Source organism: Hypanus sabinus, chromosome 8 (genome assembly GCF_030144855.1).
Source record: "Hypanus sabinus isolate sHypSab1 chromosome 8, sHypSab1.hap1, whole genome shotgun sequence".
Lineage (NCBI taxonomy): Eukaryota > Metazoa > Chordata > Chondrichthyes > Myliobatiformes > Dasyatidae > Hypanus > Hypanus sabinus.
The window spans coordinates 117,210,734-117,228,607 of NC_082713.1; the positions used below are offsets into that span (position 1 = coordinate 117,210,734).

The 17,874-nt window shown below is 48.8% G+C and overlaps 1 protein-coding gene across 2 annotated transcripts in view; it reads right to left on the minus strand.

The window, feature by feature from the left end:
- krr1 (KRR1 small subunit processome component homolog) overlaps positions 1-14,123 on the minus strand; it is a 34,844-nt gene extending 20,721 nt beyond the window's left edge. Inside the window, exons 1-5 of one of the 2 annotated variants that reach the window (XM_059977672.1) lie at positions 13,724-14,116; positions 9,310-9,485; positions 6,784-6,918; positions 6,223-6,348; positions 5,429-5,512 (exon numbers count right to left, since the gene is read on the minus strand). In XM_059977672.1, coding sequence (XP_059833655.1) covers positions 5,429-5,512; positions 6,223-6,348; positions 6,784-6,918; positions 9,310-9,485; positions 13,724-13,778 — 576 coding nt within the window. In that variant the 5' untranslated portion in view covers positions 13,779-14,116. Of the gene's footprint in view, positions 1-5,428; positions 5,513-6,222; positions 6,349-6,783; positions 6,919-9,309; positions 9,486-13,723 lie in introns of both variants that reach the window. The other variant, XM_059977673.1, reaches the window with a different exon arrangement.
- Positions 14,124-17,874: the final 3,751 nt, after the last annotated feature.

The following is a 17,874-nucleotide window of genomic DNA, read 5'->3' on the forward strand; positions in this document are numbered from 1 at the left end:
ACACACAAAAAAAGGACAATGTCGAGCACTGTGGAACACCACTGTTTTGAAACTAAAACTTCCAACCACAAGAACATACACTCAGTGGCCACTGACTGCATGTTCGTCATCTTTTTCTGCAGTAGCACATCTACTTCAAGGTTCCACGTGTCGTGCAGAGATGCTTTTTTGCACACCACTGTTGTAACATGGTTATTTGAGTTACTGTCGCCTTCCTGTCAGCTTGAACTAATCTGGCAATTCTCCCCTGACCTTTCTCATTAATAAGGCGCTTTCACCCACAGAGCTGCCACTCACTGGATGGTTTTTGTTTCGGCACCATTCTCTGTGAACTCCAGGGACTGTTGTGTGTGAAAATCCTAGGAGATTAGCAGTTTCTAGGATACTCAAACCATCCCACTTGGCACCTACAATCATTCGATAGTCAAAGTCATTTAGATCACATTACTTCCCCATTCTGATGTTTGGTCTATGCAACAACAGAACCTCTTGATTATGCCTGCATGCTTTTATGCATTGAGTTGCTGCCACATGATTGGCTGATTAGATATCTGGATTAACGAGGTGTACAGGTGGCCAGTGAGTGTAGAACAGTACAGGCCCTTCAGCACACGATGTTGTACCAGGCTTTTAACATTCTCTAAGATCAATCTAACCCTTCCCTTTCACATGGCTCTCTTCTTTCATCCACATACTTATCTAAGAATCTTTTAAACGTTCCTAACTACCATGCTTTCATTTCCCACCACAGATCCTTTTGGGGATCCAATTTGCCACACCCTCAGAATTCCATGCACCTTTTAAAGTTTTTTTTGACCAGCCTGCCTCACAAGATCTTGTTGAAAGCCTTGCTACTTGGGGAGCACAGGTCAGATGGATTGTTCAAGATTCTACGAGTCTGCTAAACAGGGTGTGCACGCTTATGGCTTTTCCTTTACCAAGGCAGCATAGGTGGGGCTCCTGACCTGGTTTGCAAGGCAGACTTTTTAATTTTCCTCTTTAAAAACCATGGTACAACTTTCTCCCCCCCTGTGAATACATGTGATGAAAATGTTAAACAGTAATTTCAGTGGATGTAAGCAACAGAATTGGAATTGAATTTCTATAAAACAAGTGGGTGTTCAAGCATTTTGCCATCACTGTTTCTTTATTTAAATCATTTGCCAGCCGTCACATACAGATACTAGACACCGAAGGTGGTTACATAACCCACAAACCCACCAGAAAAATGCAGTAAAAAATGACATGAATTGTACAAAGATTAAAATAAAATTATCCCCAGAGTTAGCCTGTGCTTAGCACCTAAAGAAAATTAGGGCAGTTAATGGATTCATGAACTGCTAACAACTGCTTCTCCCCCTCAGCCATCAGATTTCTGAACAGTCCATGACACTTGAGATCATAGGCTGGATGTGGAGTGTAAAACATTGAAGGGGAATGTGAGGGAGGTCCTTTTCAGTCAGATGGTGGTGTGAGTGTGGAACAAGCTGCCAGTGGAAGGGATAGATGTGGGTTTGATTACAACATTTAAGTTTGGATATGTAAATAGATGGGAGGGGTATGGAGAGCTACGGTCCATTGTTTGGGTCTATAACAGTTCTACATGGACTATGTAGACTGTTTCTGTGCTGTCTGCTCTATGCCTCCATGACACTATTTTTGTAGTTAACAGATTTTTATGTGTTTTGCACTGTACTTGTGCTGCAAAACTACATCATGTCTCACTCATAATAAATAATAAATCAGATCCTGATTCTAAACAACACACACAAAATGCTGGAGGAACTCAGCAGGCCAGGCAGCATCTATGGAAAAAAGTAGTTGACATTTCGGGCCAAGATCTCAGCCTGAAACATCGACTGTACCCTTTTGCATGGATGCTGCCTGACCCGCTGAGTTTCTCCAGAATTTTTTGTGTATTGCTTTGATTTCCAGCATCTGCAGATTTTCTCTTGCTTGTGTCCTGATTCTATATGTCAATTAGCTCTGTGTTGAATGAAATAAACAAAATCTGTAAATTCTTAAACTGTTTCACTTATTCATAAGTACTGAACTTAACTTAAAGAAATTAATGTTACAAATGTAGGATAGCAAAAAGAAAAGTTATTGGCTCCGGTTAATTGTAGCCATTCATAGGAGTTGATAATGGCTGGCCAGATCAGCTTTAATTCTCCATCTCTCAACACCCCTGAACTGCAGAACCACTATGGAGGGCTTCACATTGCTTAAGCATATAGCAGAAGAATGACAGCTTCCTTCCCCATTGAACATTAGTGAATGAGATGAAGTTTTTCCATTGTTAAAACATTTAAAAATTCAGTTAATGAAGCTTAAATTTTCCATAGGGGACCATAAGTCTTAGGAGCAGAACTAAGCCACTCGGCTCTTTGAGTTTGCTCTGCCTTTTCATCATGGTTGATTAATTATCCCTCTCAACTGATTTATCATTCTCCTGTCTACTCCCTATAATCTTTGACACCCTGACTAACAGAGGACCAATCAACCCCTGCTTTAAATAAGCTCAATGACTTGGCCCCCAACAGTTATCCATGGCAATGAATTCCACAGATTCACTACCCTCTGGTTAGAGATTCCTTCTCATCTCTGTTCTAAATGGATGTCCCTTTATTCTGTGTGCATTCAAATATAACAACTTCAGTCCTGTATTCATCCATTTCAATTTTGCCAAAGTTACACTTCACCTCATCCCAACGACTGAAATTTTACCCCATCACCTGCCTGTCCTTCCTCAGTCTCAATACACACTGCATTGACTTATATACCATTTGCCCCATCTCAGCCCTATCACCCTGGATCCCATCCCCCTGCCAACTTAGAGCTCCCCAACAGCTCTTGCAAACCTGTCCACAAGGATATTGATCCCCCTCAGGTTCAGGTGAAACCCATTCTTTTTGAAGAGGTCTTACCTTCCCTAGAAGAGATCTCAATGATTCAGAAATCTGAAACCCTGCCCCGCTCCCTCAGTCACTCATTCATTTGTACTATCATCCTATTCTTGCCTGATTAGCACATGGGAGTAATCCAGAATTTACCAGTTAGAGTTCTTGCTCTGTGCCTCTTCCCTAACTCCCTATACTCACTATGCAGGAGCTCTTCTCTGTTCCTACCCTTGTCATTGGTGCCAATGTGTACCACGACCACTGGCTGCTCATCTTCCCTCTTGAGAATCTTCTGCAGCTGCTCTGAACCACCCTGGACCTTCTCACCTGGGAAGCAACACAGCATCCAAGCTTCTCTTTTGCAGCCACAGAATCCGCTGTCCGTTTCCCCTGAAACTAACGAGTCTACTATCACTACCGCTCTACCTGACTTTACCCTTTCTTGCTGAGCCTCAGAGCCAGCCACAGCGCCACTGTTCTGGCTGCTAATGCTGTGCTCTGATATGTCATCTGCCCCCTAGCAGTATTCAAGGGGGTATACTTATTGCTGAGGGGAATGGCCACAGGGGAACCCTGCAATCTCTGCTTACTCACCTCATCTCTCCTGTTGGTCATTCATCTATCATCTGAAGCCTGCACTCTAGGTGTGACCACCTCAGTAAGAGACTCTTCTATGAAATTTTCAGTTTGTTGGATGGTCCTGAGTTCCAGATTCAGTTCCTCAACCCTATCAGCACTTACTGCAGTCACCAGGGAGACCTTTAGGTACCCTGAAATCCCACATCTCACAGGAGGGCCATTCCACTGTCTGAACTACCATCTTCTCAAACTTAAGTTCTAGACTGAACCTGTTTCCAACAAAGTCTGACCATCCCAACAATAAGCCTTCTGCTTAAACCTTGCTTCTTTTTATTGGCCTTGCTAATGAACCCTGGTTGCTATTAACCCAAGCAATCTCCCACTCCACAGACAAATCCCGAAAGGTTCTGCTCGCTTTTTAAGACTAGCATGCAACGTCCACAAGGAACTCTCTATCTAGCTGGTGATATACAGTATGGAAAAAGGCCCTTTGGCTCAAATTACCCATACTGTCCGGGGTGTTTTCCTGAGGTGTTCACATTTGTCTGTATTTGGACCATATCCCTCCAAGCCTTTCCTATCCATGTACCTGTCCAATTGACTTAAATGTTGTAATTGTTCCCACCTCTAACACTTCCTTTGGCAGCTTGTTCCATATATCTGCCACCCTGTTGAGGCTATGGCAGAGCAGAGGTTGAGGTGAGGTCAAGGTAATGCCCAGGCAAGGACTGTTTACAGATAACATGCAGTCAGCCCAGGCAAGAAAGGTCAGTAAAGAAAATGCAAAGGACCCGAGCCACTTGGCATATTGAGACAAGATAAGGAAGGATGCAAGGCACATACTATTGGAAAATTACTTTTCAAAATAGAGTCACCGGCATATTTTGTGAAATGTGTTGTTTTGTGATACGTACACTGCAACACATAATAAAAACTATAATTTACAATAAGAAATATATAAAATAAATAACTAATGCAAAAAGAGAGCAACAAAAAAAGAAAAAAACTGAGTTGGTGTTCACAGGCTCGTTGTCCATTCAGTCCCCTGTACCTCCTCCTTGATGTAGCAATGAGAAGAGGACTTCCCCTGACTAAAAGGGGTCCTTATGATGGGTGCCACCTTTTTGAGGCATTACCTTTTGAAACTGTACTAACTCTAGATATCACTGGCTATTATCTTCTAGTTCCTATTGGCTAATAATACCTATATTACCAGTGTGATTGATTATGCAAAGAATTTGAACATACATTAGTCTACCAATTGGTCAATATCTGTGCCCAAGTGGTCAACTGCTGTACAAAAATAATGTTGTTCAGACTTCAGAGCAGTTTGATGATAGCAGCCAGGCTGTCCTTCTTGTGTTCTGTGGAATTCATTGCTACCGACAGCTTTGGAGGTCAAGTCATTGGGTATATTTAAAGGACAGGGTGATAGGTTCTTGATAAGTAAGGGTGTCAAAGGTTATGGGGAGAAGGCAGAATGCGGTTGAGAGGGTAAATAAATCAGCTATGATAGAATGGAAGAGCAGACTCGATGGACCAAATGACCCAGTTCTGCTCCTACGGCTTAGGATCAAAGCACATTAAGTGTCTTTGAGGAACAAGTGCTAGTTTTCCGTGTCCAGATTCAGCGGCAACAACTTGTGAAAACCTTGCCCCTTTAAATCTTTCCCTTTACACCTCTGCCCTCTTGTTTTATGGCACCCTACCTGGTAGCCCTACCATGTACCTCATAATTTTATTAACCTCCATAAGGTTATCCTTCCGCTTCCTTTAATTCGGAGAAAATGACCCCAGCCCGTTTCCTCATAACAGATCTTGATAGAATCTCAACTTGTGGCTTTGGATCATTCATCCAGGCCTCAGGATCACTAGCCAAGCCTTAGCTAAAACACAGAAGAGAATTTATAATTCCTACATGAACACAACAACATAGTATATTTGCATACCTCTTTAAGCCCAGAGTATGGCCCCAATGCAGCCACTGTATTCCCTTGTACCAAAATATAGCAGTTTGTCAACAACTCCAAGGCCTGTAAATTGAAGATAAAACACAAAGAATCTCATTAAACATAAACACTTGACACAGACGTGCATTCCTGACTCACTGCAGGTCTGACAATATATTAAAATACAGTTAAAATTCCTTATTCTGCTGTCAAGGTGCAGTTGTGGGACTTGCCTGAGAAATAATTACTCATTGAGGTCTTCACTGATGAGTCAGCAGTGGAAAAGGAGAGCTGCTTCAAGTCCCTGGGCAGCAAAATCTCATAGGATCTAACCTGGGCCCACCATATTGATACGGTCACAAATACGGGACAACACCGGCTATGCTCATCAGGAGTTTTGAGATTTGGTATGCCCATTTCTACAGATGTACGATGCATTCTGACCAGTTGCAACACCACCTGGTATGGAGGCTCCAAAGCTCAGGATTTAAAAAAGCTGTTTATTCCCCTCTGCAGACGGAGTTGCTGTCTTCCTCCAGCATTTTCCTAAAGGTTTTCAGCATCAGCAGAAAATCTCAAGTTCATGGGTATATCTGACTGCTACATAGCTAATTGCTAATTTAAAGTTGGAAAATTAGTTTCAAACACACACAGTGGTTCAGGTCAAGTTTACTGTCATCTATGCACAGTAAAACTTAATTGTGGCAGCATCTCAAGCAGTAATCAAAGAAAGATTTTCATTTCAATAAAGGTGATTGCATTCTTTAACAACAAAAGAACAAGCACCACTTTACCTTAATTGTTGATCCCTTTGGTCCAATGAGTCTCATTCTCCTTTTCACTAGTCGCTCACGGTTCCTAATTAGTGAGCCAATCTTAATGATGTCACATGCCATATCATCCTGAAAGATGCGAACTGCCTACAAAGAATAGGGGTCACAATTTAGAAAGGTCTGAACAACTTGCACAAGGTTAACCCTCTTAACGAGTTTTAAACTCGCCAAACTGGGTTCATTTTACAAGTTTAAAAGTCTACCTCAACAACTTCAACTGCAAATCACCAGCCATGAGTTATGAGGAAGAGCAAGAGAACATTCTTTGAAAATCTATGCAGACATGGGCATGCCATATACCTTCTTTACCACTGTGCCAACCTGTGGAGCCACTTTCAGGCAGGGATAGAGTTGGACCCAAGATCCCACTATATATTCGGGAACTGCCATTAAGTGTACTGTGCCTCTACATGTCATTTCCCAAAGCACAGTACCTCACACTTGGTTGAATTAAACTTCATTTTTATTAAAACAGAAAGCCATCATATCTCTGCCAATTTCTTTAGATATTTTGCTACTCACTTGCTCAAATGGAACACTTCTTGCCAGAAGTTTTATCAGGTCTCTGGCCTTGATGATAGAATATGGATCAAATGTCTTCCTTGTGCTGGAGACTGTCATGCTGCCTTCGATCAAATCTAACGTTGCTTTAATGTGCTTAATTAAAGACAAATTATATTTATTTTTATTTAGAGATACAGCAGGGTAACTTCAGTCCCAATGAGCCCACGTCACCTAATTCCACCCATTGCACCAATTAACCTATACATATGCTCCTAAAGATAACATTTCTCACATGTACATTAACACAACAGAGAAATACATTGCTTTGCATCAACATCCAACACAGTTCGTGGGGGAAGCCCATAAATGTCACCATGTTTCCAGCGCTAACATAGCACACCTACAATTCACTAACCCTAGCCTGTGGGGACAGCAGAAGGAAACCAGAGCCCTTTGCAGTCACGAAGAGAAAGTACAAACTCCTTACGTGCAACTACTAATGCCAAAAATATAAAACAATGCATAAAAGACACCAGATACAGGTTGACCAGTAATTTTCCGACATCTGATGGACTCTTTTAATTCGGATGAAATTACAAGGCCAAGTATCGTTCACTTTTCATGAAACATCTATTAGGTGGGGTGAATGCTGGCAATTCTGTACAGACATTTATTAAAGAATTTAACATGAAGGATGTTCTTTGGTTCATCAACACTAAAAAAATGGCCTGCATAAGTTGTGGCCTGCCTTGATGTTTAATAATGTGCCTGATGATGATTCCACAGGATTTTGTGTACCAAAGGAGAAAGTAGATGTTCATGACCTACTTTGAACAACATAGCAAATATTCATAATGAAGAAAATCTACATGAGTAGATGATTGTCGACGATCATCTGTTGAGCAGCACCTTGCAGAATCAGAAAGTACTGACCATGTTTTAAGTGCTAATAAAAACACTGCAAGTGATGAAGATGGCAGCGATGATGAAGAAACGGATGAAATTGAAAGATTTACTATTGGGGACAAGTTAATTGAGCTAGGTGATTTAACCAAAGAGTTAGAGAAACGTACCTTTGTGACGGAACAAAAGTTAATGCATTTTAATTTGATGCAAGAAAAATTACACAGGGAGATCAAAACATGAAACAACTTCGTCAGGATAAAATTAAAAGCAACATTCTTTGTAAGCACAGTAATTAATCCCTCACTGATTGACAAGTGCTCTCTCACTCACACATCCCTCACTGAAGTGTAACACCCGGTTTAATTTACAACCACTCTCACAAGTAACAAAACGGCAAGTGTGAGTCCAACAATGTTCAATGACACACAAAGCCATCCTCACCACACAGTACATACGATATTATGTCTACAAACATTACAGCTCAGGTCAGTAATTATATTTCAGCAACACATCAAGGCATGTCTGTCTTTGTCCTCTGCTGTGTACAGAGGAAATGCCTCCAGCTTCTAATGTTCCACAGCAACCCACTTCCCTCGCTCCCATACACAGGAAGTAAAAGTGCTCATCGATGAAGCAAGTGCTTGGATTGGGGAAGGAGTGTTGCGGAGTGAGGGGGTTTGGTCAACTAGGGGCCATGAAGGGTTCGGTCAGGGATCCCAAGACCAAAAGTGGCTCAGTGAGGGTCATGGTGCGGGGGTTATCATTTGAAGCAAGAGAGCTGGTGGGGGATATTCAATGTTCTCCAGGTCAGTTACAATACCTCTGACACCCCTTTATTCCTTCCTCGATGTACCTCCAACACCCGTCTAAACCCCTTTCACCTCCAATGCCCAACACTGGAAGGCCCTTCATCTGCCCCCCAACCCCAGAGCAGAGGTGGGAGGAGTGGAAGGGGTAATGGATCAGATGGCAGAACAAACACACGCTTTGGTGTCAGTTTCAGAACACCTGAGACAGTCTGCAGGTAATACCAGGGCACACATACACACACGCATGTGCTTTGGTACTGCTTTGTCCCCTGCCTGTTGAAATATCCCTTTTGAAATGTTGAAATTTTTCCCTGTCATTGGGTGTTTGATGATCTTTTATTATGGGTTCTTTGGGCTTCTTTGTCTCGTGGCTGCCTGTGAAGAGATGAATGTCAAGGTTGTATAATGTGCACACAGATAATAAGTGTAGTTTGAACTCATTCTTTTAAACTAAAACGAGTACAGGATGTAGCAAAACAAAAATATTAACCTTTTCGTTAAAAGATTTATTTTTGTGACCTTTCTGTGGAATTACATATATATTTGATAATTGCTGTTGTGTGCCTTAGAATATTTTAGCACTTAGACTGCCAGAGAATTACAAATAGACCGTTGAACCATACAGCATAGTAGTTAGCATAAAGCTTTACACCACCAGCAATCATGAATGGGGTTCAATTCTGCCACTGACTGTAAGGAGTTTCTGCATTCTCCTGATGACCATGTTGATTTCCTCCTGTTGCTCTAGTTTCCTCCCAGAAGATCAAGATAATAAAGATAATCCAATCTAACCAATGTTACTCCAGAACAGTAATTAAAAGTAGCTCACATGATCATTCAGTGCATTCTGCACCAAAGGCCAGCATTCCTTCAGATAGGCCTCTCTGTATTTAGGAAACAGAGTTGCAAAGCTACTTTCCTCCAGAAGCCCATGGATATTGTCCTCTTTGCTAAATGGTGGCTCCTTCCACCCATCTGGTACCGTCAACAGCTCTGATTCGTCACCTGCAGCAAGTTAGTACAGCCACATTAACAACGTAAAATTTCACCTCCCTGTAAACTGTGTAGCTACCAAGTCATGAAAAATTATATGAATTTTAATTGATAAACGGTGGGAACGGGGGGGGGGGGGGGGGGGAAGACGGTGGGAATGGGGGTGGGAGAGAGGGGACGGTGGGAACGGGGGGGAGAGGGGACGGTGGGAACGGGGGGGGGAGAGGGGACGGTGGGAACGGGGGTGGGAGAGAGGGGACGGCGGGAACGGGGGTGGGAGAGAGGGGACGGCGGGAACGGGGGTGGGAGAGAGGGGAAGGTGGGAACTGGGGGGGAGAGGGGACGGTGGGAACGGGGGGGGAGAGGGGACGGTGGGAACGGGGGTGGGAGAGAGGGGACGGCGGGAACGGGGGTGGGAGAGAGGGGAAGGTGGGAACTGGGGGGGAGAGGGGACGGTGGGAACGGAGGTGGGAGAGAGGACGGTGGGAACGGGGGTGGGAGAGAGGACGGTGGGAACGGAGGGGGGAGAGGGGACGGTGGGAACGGAGAGGGGAGAGGGGAGGTGGGAACGGTGGGGAGAGGGGACGGTGGGAACGGAGGGGGGAGAGGGGACGGTGGGAACGGGGGGGGAGAGGGGACGGTGGGAACGGGGGTGGGAGAGAGGGGACGGCGGGAACGGGGGTGGGAGAGAGGGGAAGGTGGGAACTGGGGGGGAGAGGGGACGGTGGGAACGGAGGTGGGAGAGAGGACGGTGGGAACGGGGGTGGGAGAGAGGACGGTGGGAACGGAGGGGGGAGAGGGGACGGTGGGAACGGAGAGGGGAGAGGGGAGGTGGGAACGGTGGGGAGAGGGGACGGTGGGAACGGAGGGGGGAGAGGGGACGGTGGGAACGGAGGGGGGAGAGGGGAGGTGGGAACGGGGGGGGAGAGGGGACGGTGGGAACTGAGGGGGGAGAGGGGATGGTGGGAACTGAGGGGGGAGAGGGGACGGTGGGGTGAGGGGACGATGGGAACGGAGGGGGGAGAGGGGACGGTGGGAACGGAGGGGGGAGAGGGGAGGTGGGAACGGGGGGGAGAGGGGACGGTGGGAACGGAGGGGGGAGAGGGGACGGTGGGAACTGAGGGGGGAGAGGGGACGGGGGGGTGAGGGGACGATGGGAACGGAGGGGGGAGAAGGGAGGTGGGAACGGGGGGGAGGGGAGGTGGGAACGGGGGGAGGGGAGGTGGGAACGGGGGGGGAGAGGGGACGGTGGGAACGGGGGGGAGAGGGGAGGTGGGAACGGGGGGAGAGGGGAACGGGGGGAGAGAGGGGAGGTGGGAACGGGGGGGAGGGGAAGTGGGAACGGGGGGGAGGGGACGGGGGAGAGGGGAGAGGGGACGGTGGGAACGGGGGGGAGAGGGGAGGTGGGAACGGGGGGGAGGGGAGGTGGGAACGGGGGGGAGAGGGGACGGTGGGAACGGAGGTGGGAGAGAGGACGGTGGGAACGGGGGTGGGAGAGAGGACGGTGGGAACGGAGGGGGGAGAGGGGACGGTGGGAACGGAGAGGGGAGAGGGGAGGTGGGAACGGGGGGGAGAGGGGACGGTGGGAACGGAGGGGGGAGAGGGGACGGTGGGAACGGAGGGGGGAGAGGGGAGGTGGGAACGGGGGGGAGAGGGGACGGTGGGAACTGAGGGGGGAGAGGGGACGGTGGGAACTGAGGGGGGAGAGGGGACGGGGGGGTGAGGGGACGATGGGAACGGAGGGGGGAGAGGGGAGGTGGGAACGGGGGGGAGAGGGGAACGGGGGGGGAGAGGGGAGGTGGGAACGGGGGGGGAGGTGGGAACGGGGGGGGGAGGGGAGGTGGGAACGGGGGGGGGAGAGGGGACGGTGGGAATGGGGGGGAGAGGGGAGGTGGGAACGGGGGGGAGAGGGGAACGGGGGGAGAGAGGGGAGGTGGGAACGGGGGGGAGGGGAAGTGGGAACGGGGGGGAGAGGGGAGAGGGGACGGTGGGAACGGGGGGAGAGGGGAGGTGGGAATGGGGGGGAGGGGAGGTGGGAACGGGGGGGAGAGGGGACGGTGGGAACGGAGGGGGGAGAGGGGAGGTGGGAACGGGGGGGAGAGGGGAACGGGGGGGGAGAGGGGAGGTGGGAACGGGGGGGAGAGGGGACGGTGGGAACGGGGGGGAGAGGGGACGGTGGGAACGTGGGGGGAGAGCGGACGGTGGGAACGGGGGGGAGAGCGGACGGTGGGAACGGGAGAGGAGAGGGGACGGTGGGAACGGAGGGGGAAGAGGGGAGGTGGGAACGGAGGGGGAAGAGGGGAGGTGGGAACGGGGGGGAGAGGGGATGGGGGGGAGAGGGGAGGTGGGAACGGGGGGGAGAGGGGAACGGGGGGGGAGAGGGGAGGTGGGAACAGGGGGGGAGGGGAGGTGGGAACGGGGGGGAGAGGGGACGGGGGGGAGAGGGTACGGTGGGAACAGAGGGGGGAGAGGGGAGGTGGGAACGGGGGGGAGAGGAGGTGGGAACGGGGGGGAGGGGAGGTGGGAACGGGGGGGAGGGGAGGTGGGAACGGGGGGGAGAGGAAGTGGGAACGGGGGGAGAGGGGAGAGGGGACGGTGGGAACGGGGGGAGAGGGGAGGTGGGAATGGGGGGGAGGGGAGGTGGGAACGGGGGGGGAGAGGGGACGGTGGGAACGGAGGGGGGAGAGGGGAGGTGGGAACGGAGGGGGGAGAGGGGAGGTGGGAACGGAGGGGGGAGAGGGGACGGTGGGAACGGGGGGGAGAGGGGACGGTGGGAACGTGGGGGGAGAGCGGACGGTGGGAACGGGGGGGAGAGCGGATGGGGGGGAGAGGGGAGGTGGGAACGGGGGGGAGAGGGGAACGGGGGGGGAGAGGGGAGGTGGGAACAGGGGGGGAGGGGAGGTGGGAACAGAGGGGGGAGAGGGGAGGTGGGAACGGGGGGGAGAGGAGGTGGGAACGGGGGGGAGGGGAGGTGGGAACGGGGGGGAGGGGAGGTGGGAACGGGGGGGAGAGGGGACGGTGGGAACGGGGGGGAGAGGGGACGGGGGGAGGGGGGAGGTGGGGACGGAGGGGGGAGAGGGGAGGTGGGAACGGAGGGGGAGAGGGGAGGTGGGAACGGAGGGGGGGAGGGGAGGTGGGAACGGGGGGGAGAGGGGACGGGGGGGAGAGGGGACGGTGGGAACAGAGGGGGGAGAGGGGAGGTGGGAACGGGGGGGAGAGGAGGTGGGAACGGGGGGAGGGGAGGTGGGAACGGAGGGGGGAGAGGGGACGGTGGGAACGGGGGGGAGAGGGGACGGTGGGAACGTGGGGGGAGAGCGGACGGTGGGAACGGGGGGGAGAGCGGATGGGGGGGAGAGGGGAGGTGGGAACGGGGGGGAGAGGGGAACGGGGGGGGAGAGGGGAGGTGGGAACAGGGGGGGAGGGGAGGTGGGAACAGAGGGGGGAGAGGGGAGGTGGGAACGGGGGGGAGAGGAGGTGGGAACGGGGGGGAGGGGAGGTGGGAACGGGGGGGAGGGGAGGTGGGAACGGGGGGGAGAGGGGACGGTGGGAACGGGGGGGAGAGGGGACGGGGGGAGGGGGGAGGTGGGGACGGAGGGGGGAGAGGGGAGGTGGGAACGGAGGGGGAGAGGGGAGGTGGGAACGGAGGGGGGGAGGGGAGGTGGGAACGGGGGGGAGAGGGGACGGGGGGGAGAGGGGACGGTGGGAACAGAGGGGGGAGAGGGGAGGTGGGAACGGGGGGGAGAGGAGGTGGGAACGGGGGGAGGGGAGGTGGGAACGGGGGGGGAGAGGGGACGGTGGGAACGGGGGGGGAGAGGGGACGGTGGGAACAGGGGGGAGAGGGGACGGTGGGAACGGGGGGGAGAGGGGACGGTGGGAACGGGGGGGAGAGGGGACGGTGGGAACGGGGGGGGAGGGGACGGTGGGGAGAGGGGACGGTGGGAACGGGGGGGGGAGGGGACGGTGGGAACAGGGGGGAGAGGGGACGGTGGGAACGGGGGGGAGAGGGAAGGTGGGAACGGGGGGAGAGGGGAGGTGGGAATGGGGGGGAGAGGGGAGGTGGGAACGGGGGGGAGAGGGGACGGTGGGAACAGGGGGGAGAGGGGATGGTGGGAACGGGGACGTGGGAGCGAGTAGAGATAGGATGGGGGAATGAGAGAGAGGGAGTGGGGAAGCGCTATAATGGGGGAAGAAGGGCAGGAACCCAGCCTGTTCTCCCTCCCTCATCCCTCTCCCGTGGGTCGCTCCTTCACCTTCGTTTGTCCCACGTTTCTTCCCTCTCGAAGCCTCCTTTCCCCGCGGCTCCATATCGGTGCAGCGCTGAAAACTGTCCGGGCACGCACTTCCGCCGACCGCGCCCGATTTTGGGTTCCGACCGGCTGTTGTTCCCAAACCCTGTGGTGAATGTCCGGATCCCACTGCATCAGGGAGAGAATTTATTCCTCTCAAACTTAGTCTCCTCTCTTCTCTCTGTTATCTTTGTTGCCCTTATTAATAAAGTACCAAAAATTGTACTCTTTTACATGGATGCGGCCTGTCCTGCTGAGTTCCTTCAGCATTTTGCGTGTGTTGCTCCTCTTTAAATATACCCAATGACTTAACATCCACAACCATCAGAGAGTAATGAATTCTACAGATTTACCACCCAATGGCTGATGAAATTCCTCTTCATCACCGTTCTAAAAGAACATCCTTGTATTCTGAGGCTGTGCCTTCAGGTCTTATGCTCCCTCCCACAGGAAACATTCTTTTCATGTCCACTCTATCCTTTCAATATTTGATAGGCTTCAATGAGATCCCCTCTCATTCTTTTAATCTCCAGCTAATACAGGCCCAGAGCCAACAAACGCTCCTAATGCTTTACTCAATTTATTCACAAGATCATCCTCATGAACCACCAATGCCAGCACATCTTTTCAAAACTGCTCATAATACTCCAAAAGTGGTCTAACCAAATTTCCCATTTCATATAAAATAGTGATAATAATTCTGATAAATAGGAACAAGCAGAAGCCATTTGCTCCCCTCAGAACAGTTTTCCCAGTTATCTAGGTTATGAGCAGGTTGATACTTGGTGCAGTGAAATATTTATCCCCCAAAAGTTAGACCTCTTCCATCCGATTTTGCCCATGGTGACAGCAGGATACAATTAACATGAGCAAAACATTCAGATTTTAATCAACCTCCAATACCAAATGTTGACTTTTTTCCCCCGACTTGTGAGATCACACTGTGCACTGCTATGCCTGTTGTAACAATCGAACACCAAAGTGTGCATAAAGAATGTGAGGTACAGTAAATTACCAAAGCAGGTGCTGCAAGATAATCTGCATGGACATCTGTATTTTTTGTCAAGTTTACATAAATAGGAAGAATCATCACTGGCATCAGGAAGAAGGCAAAGGAGCCACGGGACTCACACCACCAGATTCAGGACCAGTTACTACCCCACAATCAGCAGGCTGCTGAACCAGAGGGGATAACTTCACTTGCACCACAACCCATCGTCTCACTTTTAGCAATTCTTCATCTCATGTTCTTGATATCTATTCCTTATTTATTTATTATTCTTCCTGTTCGTATTTGTGCAGTTCGTTATCTTTTGCAGTCTCATTGAACAGCCAAGTTGTTGGGTTCTTTCATTGATTCTGTTATGGTCATTATTCTATAGATTAATTGTATATGCCCACAGGAAAATAAATCTCAGGGTTATACATCACCATATATAAATCAATAGATCACACACACACACACACTTACTCACTCTCTAAATTTACTTTGAACTTTGATTTCTAAAATAGGATCCTGGGGACCTACTTTTATTTCACAATACTGAATAGTACACCGATGCTCAGGAATAACCTGATGAATATTCACTTCTTGGTTGTTTGCTAATCTTGCTTGCTAAACACAATAGCTGGCTCTTGCAAGATCAAACAGTTGTAAGTAAATTTAACTAATACTGCTTTCTTTAGTTTTAAGCTGTAAATGGAAGTTAATCTTCAGTTCTTCAAATGTAAATAGAAAGCAGTAATCAGTTTGAAGTTAAAACAAGTATTGTCTATAGAACAGCTTTGGAAACAAGCTCTGTATGGAGCCTCAGAATTGCTGGCTCATACCACAAGGCTAACCGCTTGAGAGATGCAGTACATGACAATGGGTTGTTTAATTTGGCTTGTTTCAAAACAGACAAGCTGACTAAATTGCTAAGGAAGCTTGCAGACCAGATGGCTAACATCATTTAGCACATCAAATAACTGATGTATTTATGGTTAGGAATTTTATGAAGTTAGAGAAGTTAGATTCTACGTCTCCAAGATCATTTTAGAGCATTTGCATTAAAAGGGTATTTGTGGTGGAGTCACCTGAGCAGTAGAGAAAGGGTACAAATGTAGAGTGCAGTTCAGGCCCATTAGGAATAGGGTAAGGGACAATCAAGAAACACGGTGAACTAGAATCCATTCTTCTTGCTTTGGTTTCTGTGACAGACAATTTGTTCATCTGCAACTGGTTACCATGTACAGGAATTGTACCTGTGTTTTGAAATATTTTATCCTTTATGCTTTGTAATCTGGAAAGGTTCAAAATAAAAATCTTCTGCATTTTAAATGTAAATGACATTCTTAAAGCGTATTTATGTATCAGTGAAAATAAATTAACTGCTTTATTAGCTGGAAGTATCTTTTCCTTGGTAAGGAGAGGGACCCCACAGCTTGAATAGTGGGTATTGGCAGCGAAACTCACCTCCAAAAATATACGGAGAAGTAAACTAGTCTTTGAAGATTGGGTCATTATAGTATGATATTGATTAAGGTCTTCGAGTATAGAACTTCACAGTCAGCGAACCCAATATCATCACAACAGAAATGCCTGCCACTCTTCTTCACCCAGGTCTACACGTTGCTTGTCACCTCTTGCTCTACCCCATATACCAGACAGCAACCCACCCACCCACCCCTCCACCTTTTCAGTGCAGATGAAAGGGTTTCAGCAGAAAATGCTAACCAACTGCCCACTGATTTCCTCCTGCAGTTCAGTTTCTTTTTGCCCTGGATTCCAAGTAAAAGGGCAAGCCACTCCAAATTCCTGGGTCTTAATATCTCTGAAGATCTATCCTAGGCCCAATATATTTATACTATTGTAACGCTTACGCGACAGGCTGGTATATGGCTAGGGGAAAAATTCCAGCCATTCACCAACCCCACCTCCCGTATATGCAGGTGCTGTGGAAAACAAGTTAATGCAGCGTTGCACACACAATATCAAACCCACACCAGATACCGTTATGGAATATACTTTAAAGATTTTACTAGAACTAAATGATTACTAACAATACAGTATATATGAAGGAAAATAAAGTAAAAGGTGCCAAAACTTAGAGTTCAGTCAATTTAGTGCACATCGTTGGAGCTCAGCCATCGAACCTTTCGACCACCCTTCGTTTTTATCCAACCTCCATGACCTCGCACCTGGGACCACCCAGAGTGATCAACTGAGCAGTGCAGCACATGTCCACCTTCTACAGTGTCTTCTTCCCTGCTCCCGAAAAGACCGCGAAATCCCAGCTGCCAGACCCACACGAAAAAAAAATGACATCCAACCCCATTGGTTAACAAATGAATACAATCCGTTATCAGCAATTCTAAACCTAAATAGACTGCGAGAAGCTTCGAGAATGCTCTGCCGGACAACACTCTCCCTCCAGTTAGCATAACAAAGCAGTAGTTCTACTTTTCACAAAGAAGCCATTTTGATTAACATACATAGTACACTATATTATATACATAGTATAATACTCACACAGTAACTTAGTGATTTTTTAATGTATTGCACTATACAACTTTCACAACATATGTCAGTGAAAATAAACCTGACAGCATGGATGCACTTTTGGGACCTCTGCGGATCACAGTCTGTGTTATTTACTTACTTTTTTATATTTTTCCTTAATTTGTTCTTTTTGCACACATCGGATGTTTGTCAGTCTTTGTGTGTGTTCTTTATGGATTCTATTGTATTTCTTTGTTTTGCGGCTGCCTGCAAGAAGACGAATCTTAAGGTTGTATATAGGGTGTACATATTTTGACAATAAATTTACTTCCAACTTTGATTCTGATTTCGAATTTTTCCCTTTCAAGGTTCTTTTGAAGACCCTGACCTGAAATTACACTCTGACTTTGGTTATTTGCGGGAATGGGACCTGTTCTCGGGGTTTCAGAACTGGCCGTTGTTCGGCACGCTAAGGGTCAGCCTGAGAGTCCAGCACAGATTTGGAAGCCTAGGATCTCAGGGCTCTGGGGACGGGCAGATTGAGTGTCAGTGTTGTGGCAGGAGACCTATGTGTCATTGGGAGAGCTGGAAAATCTACTGTGTGCCCAAAGACCCGGGGTCTTTGAGAACAGAG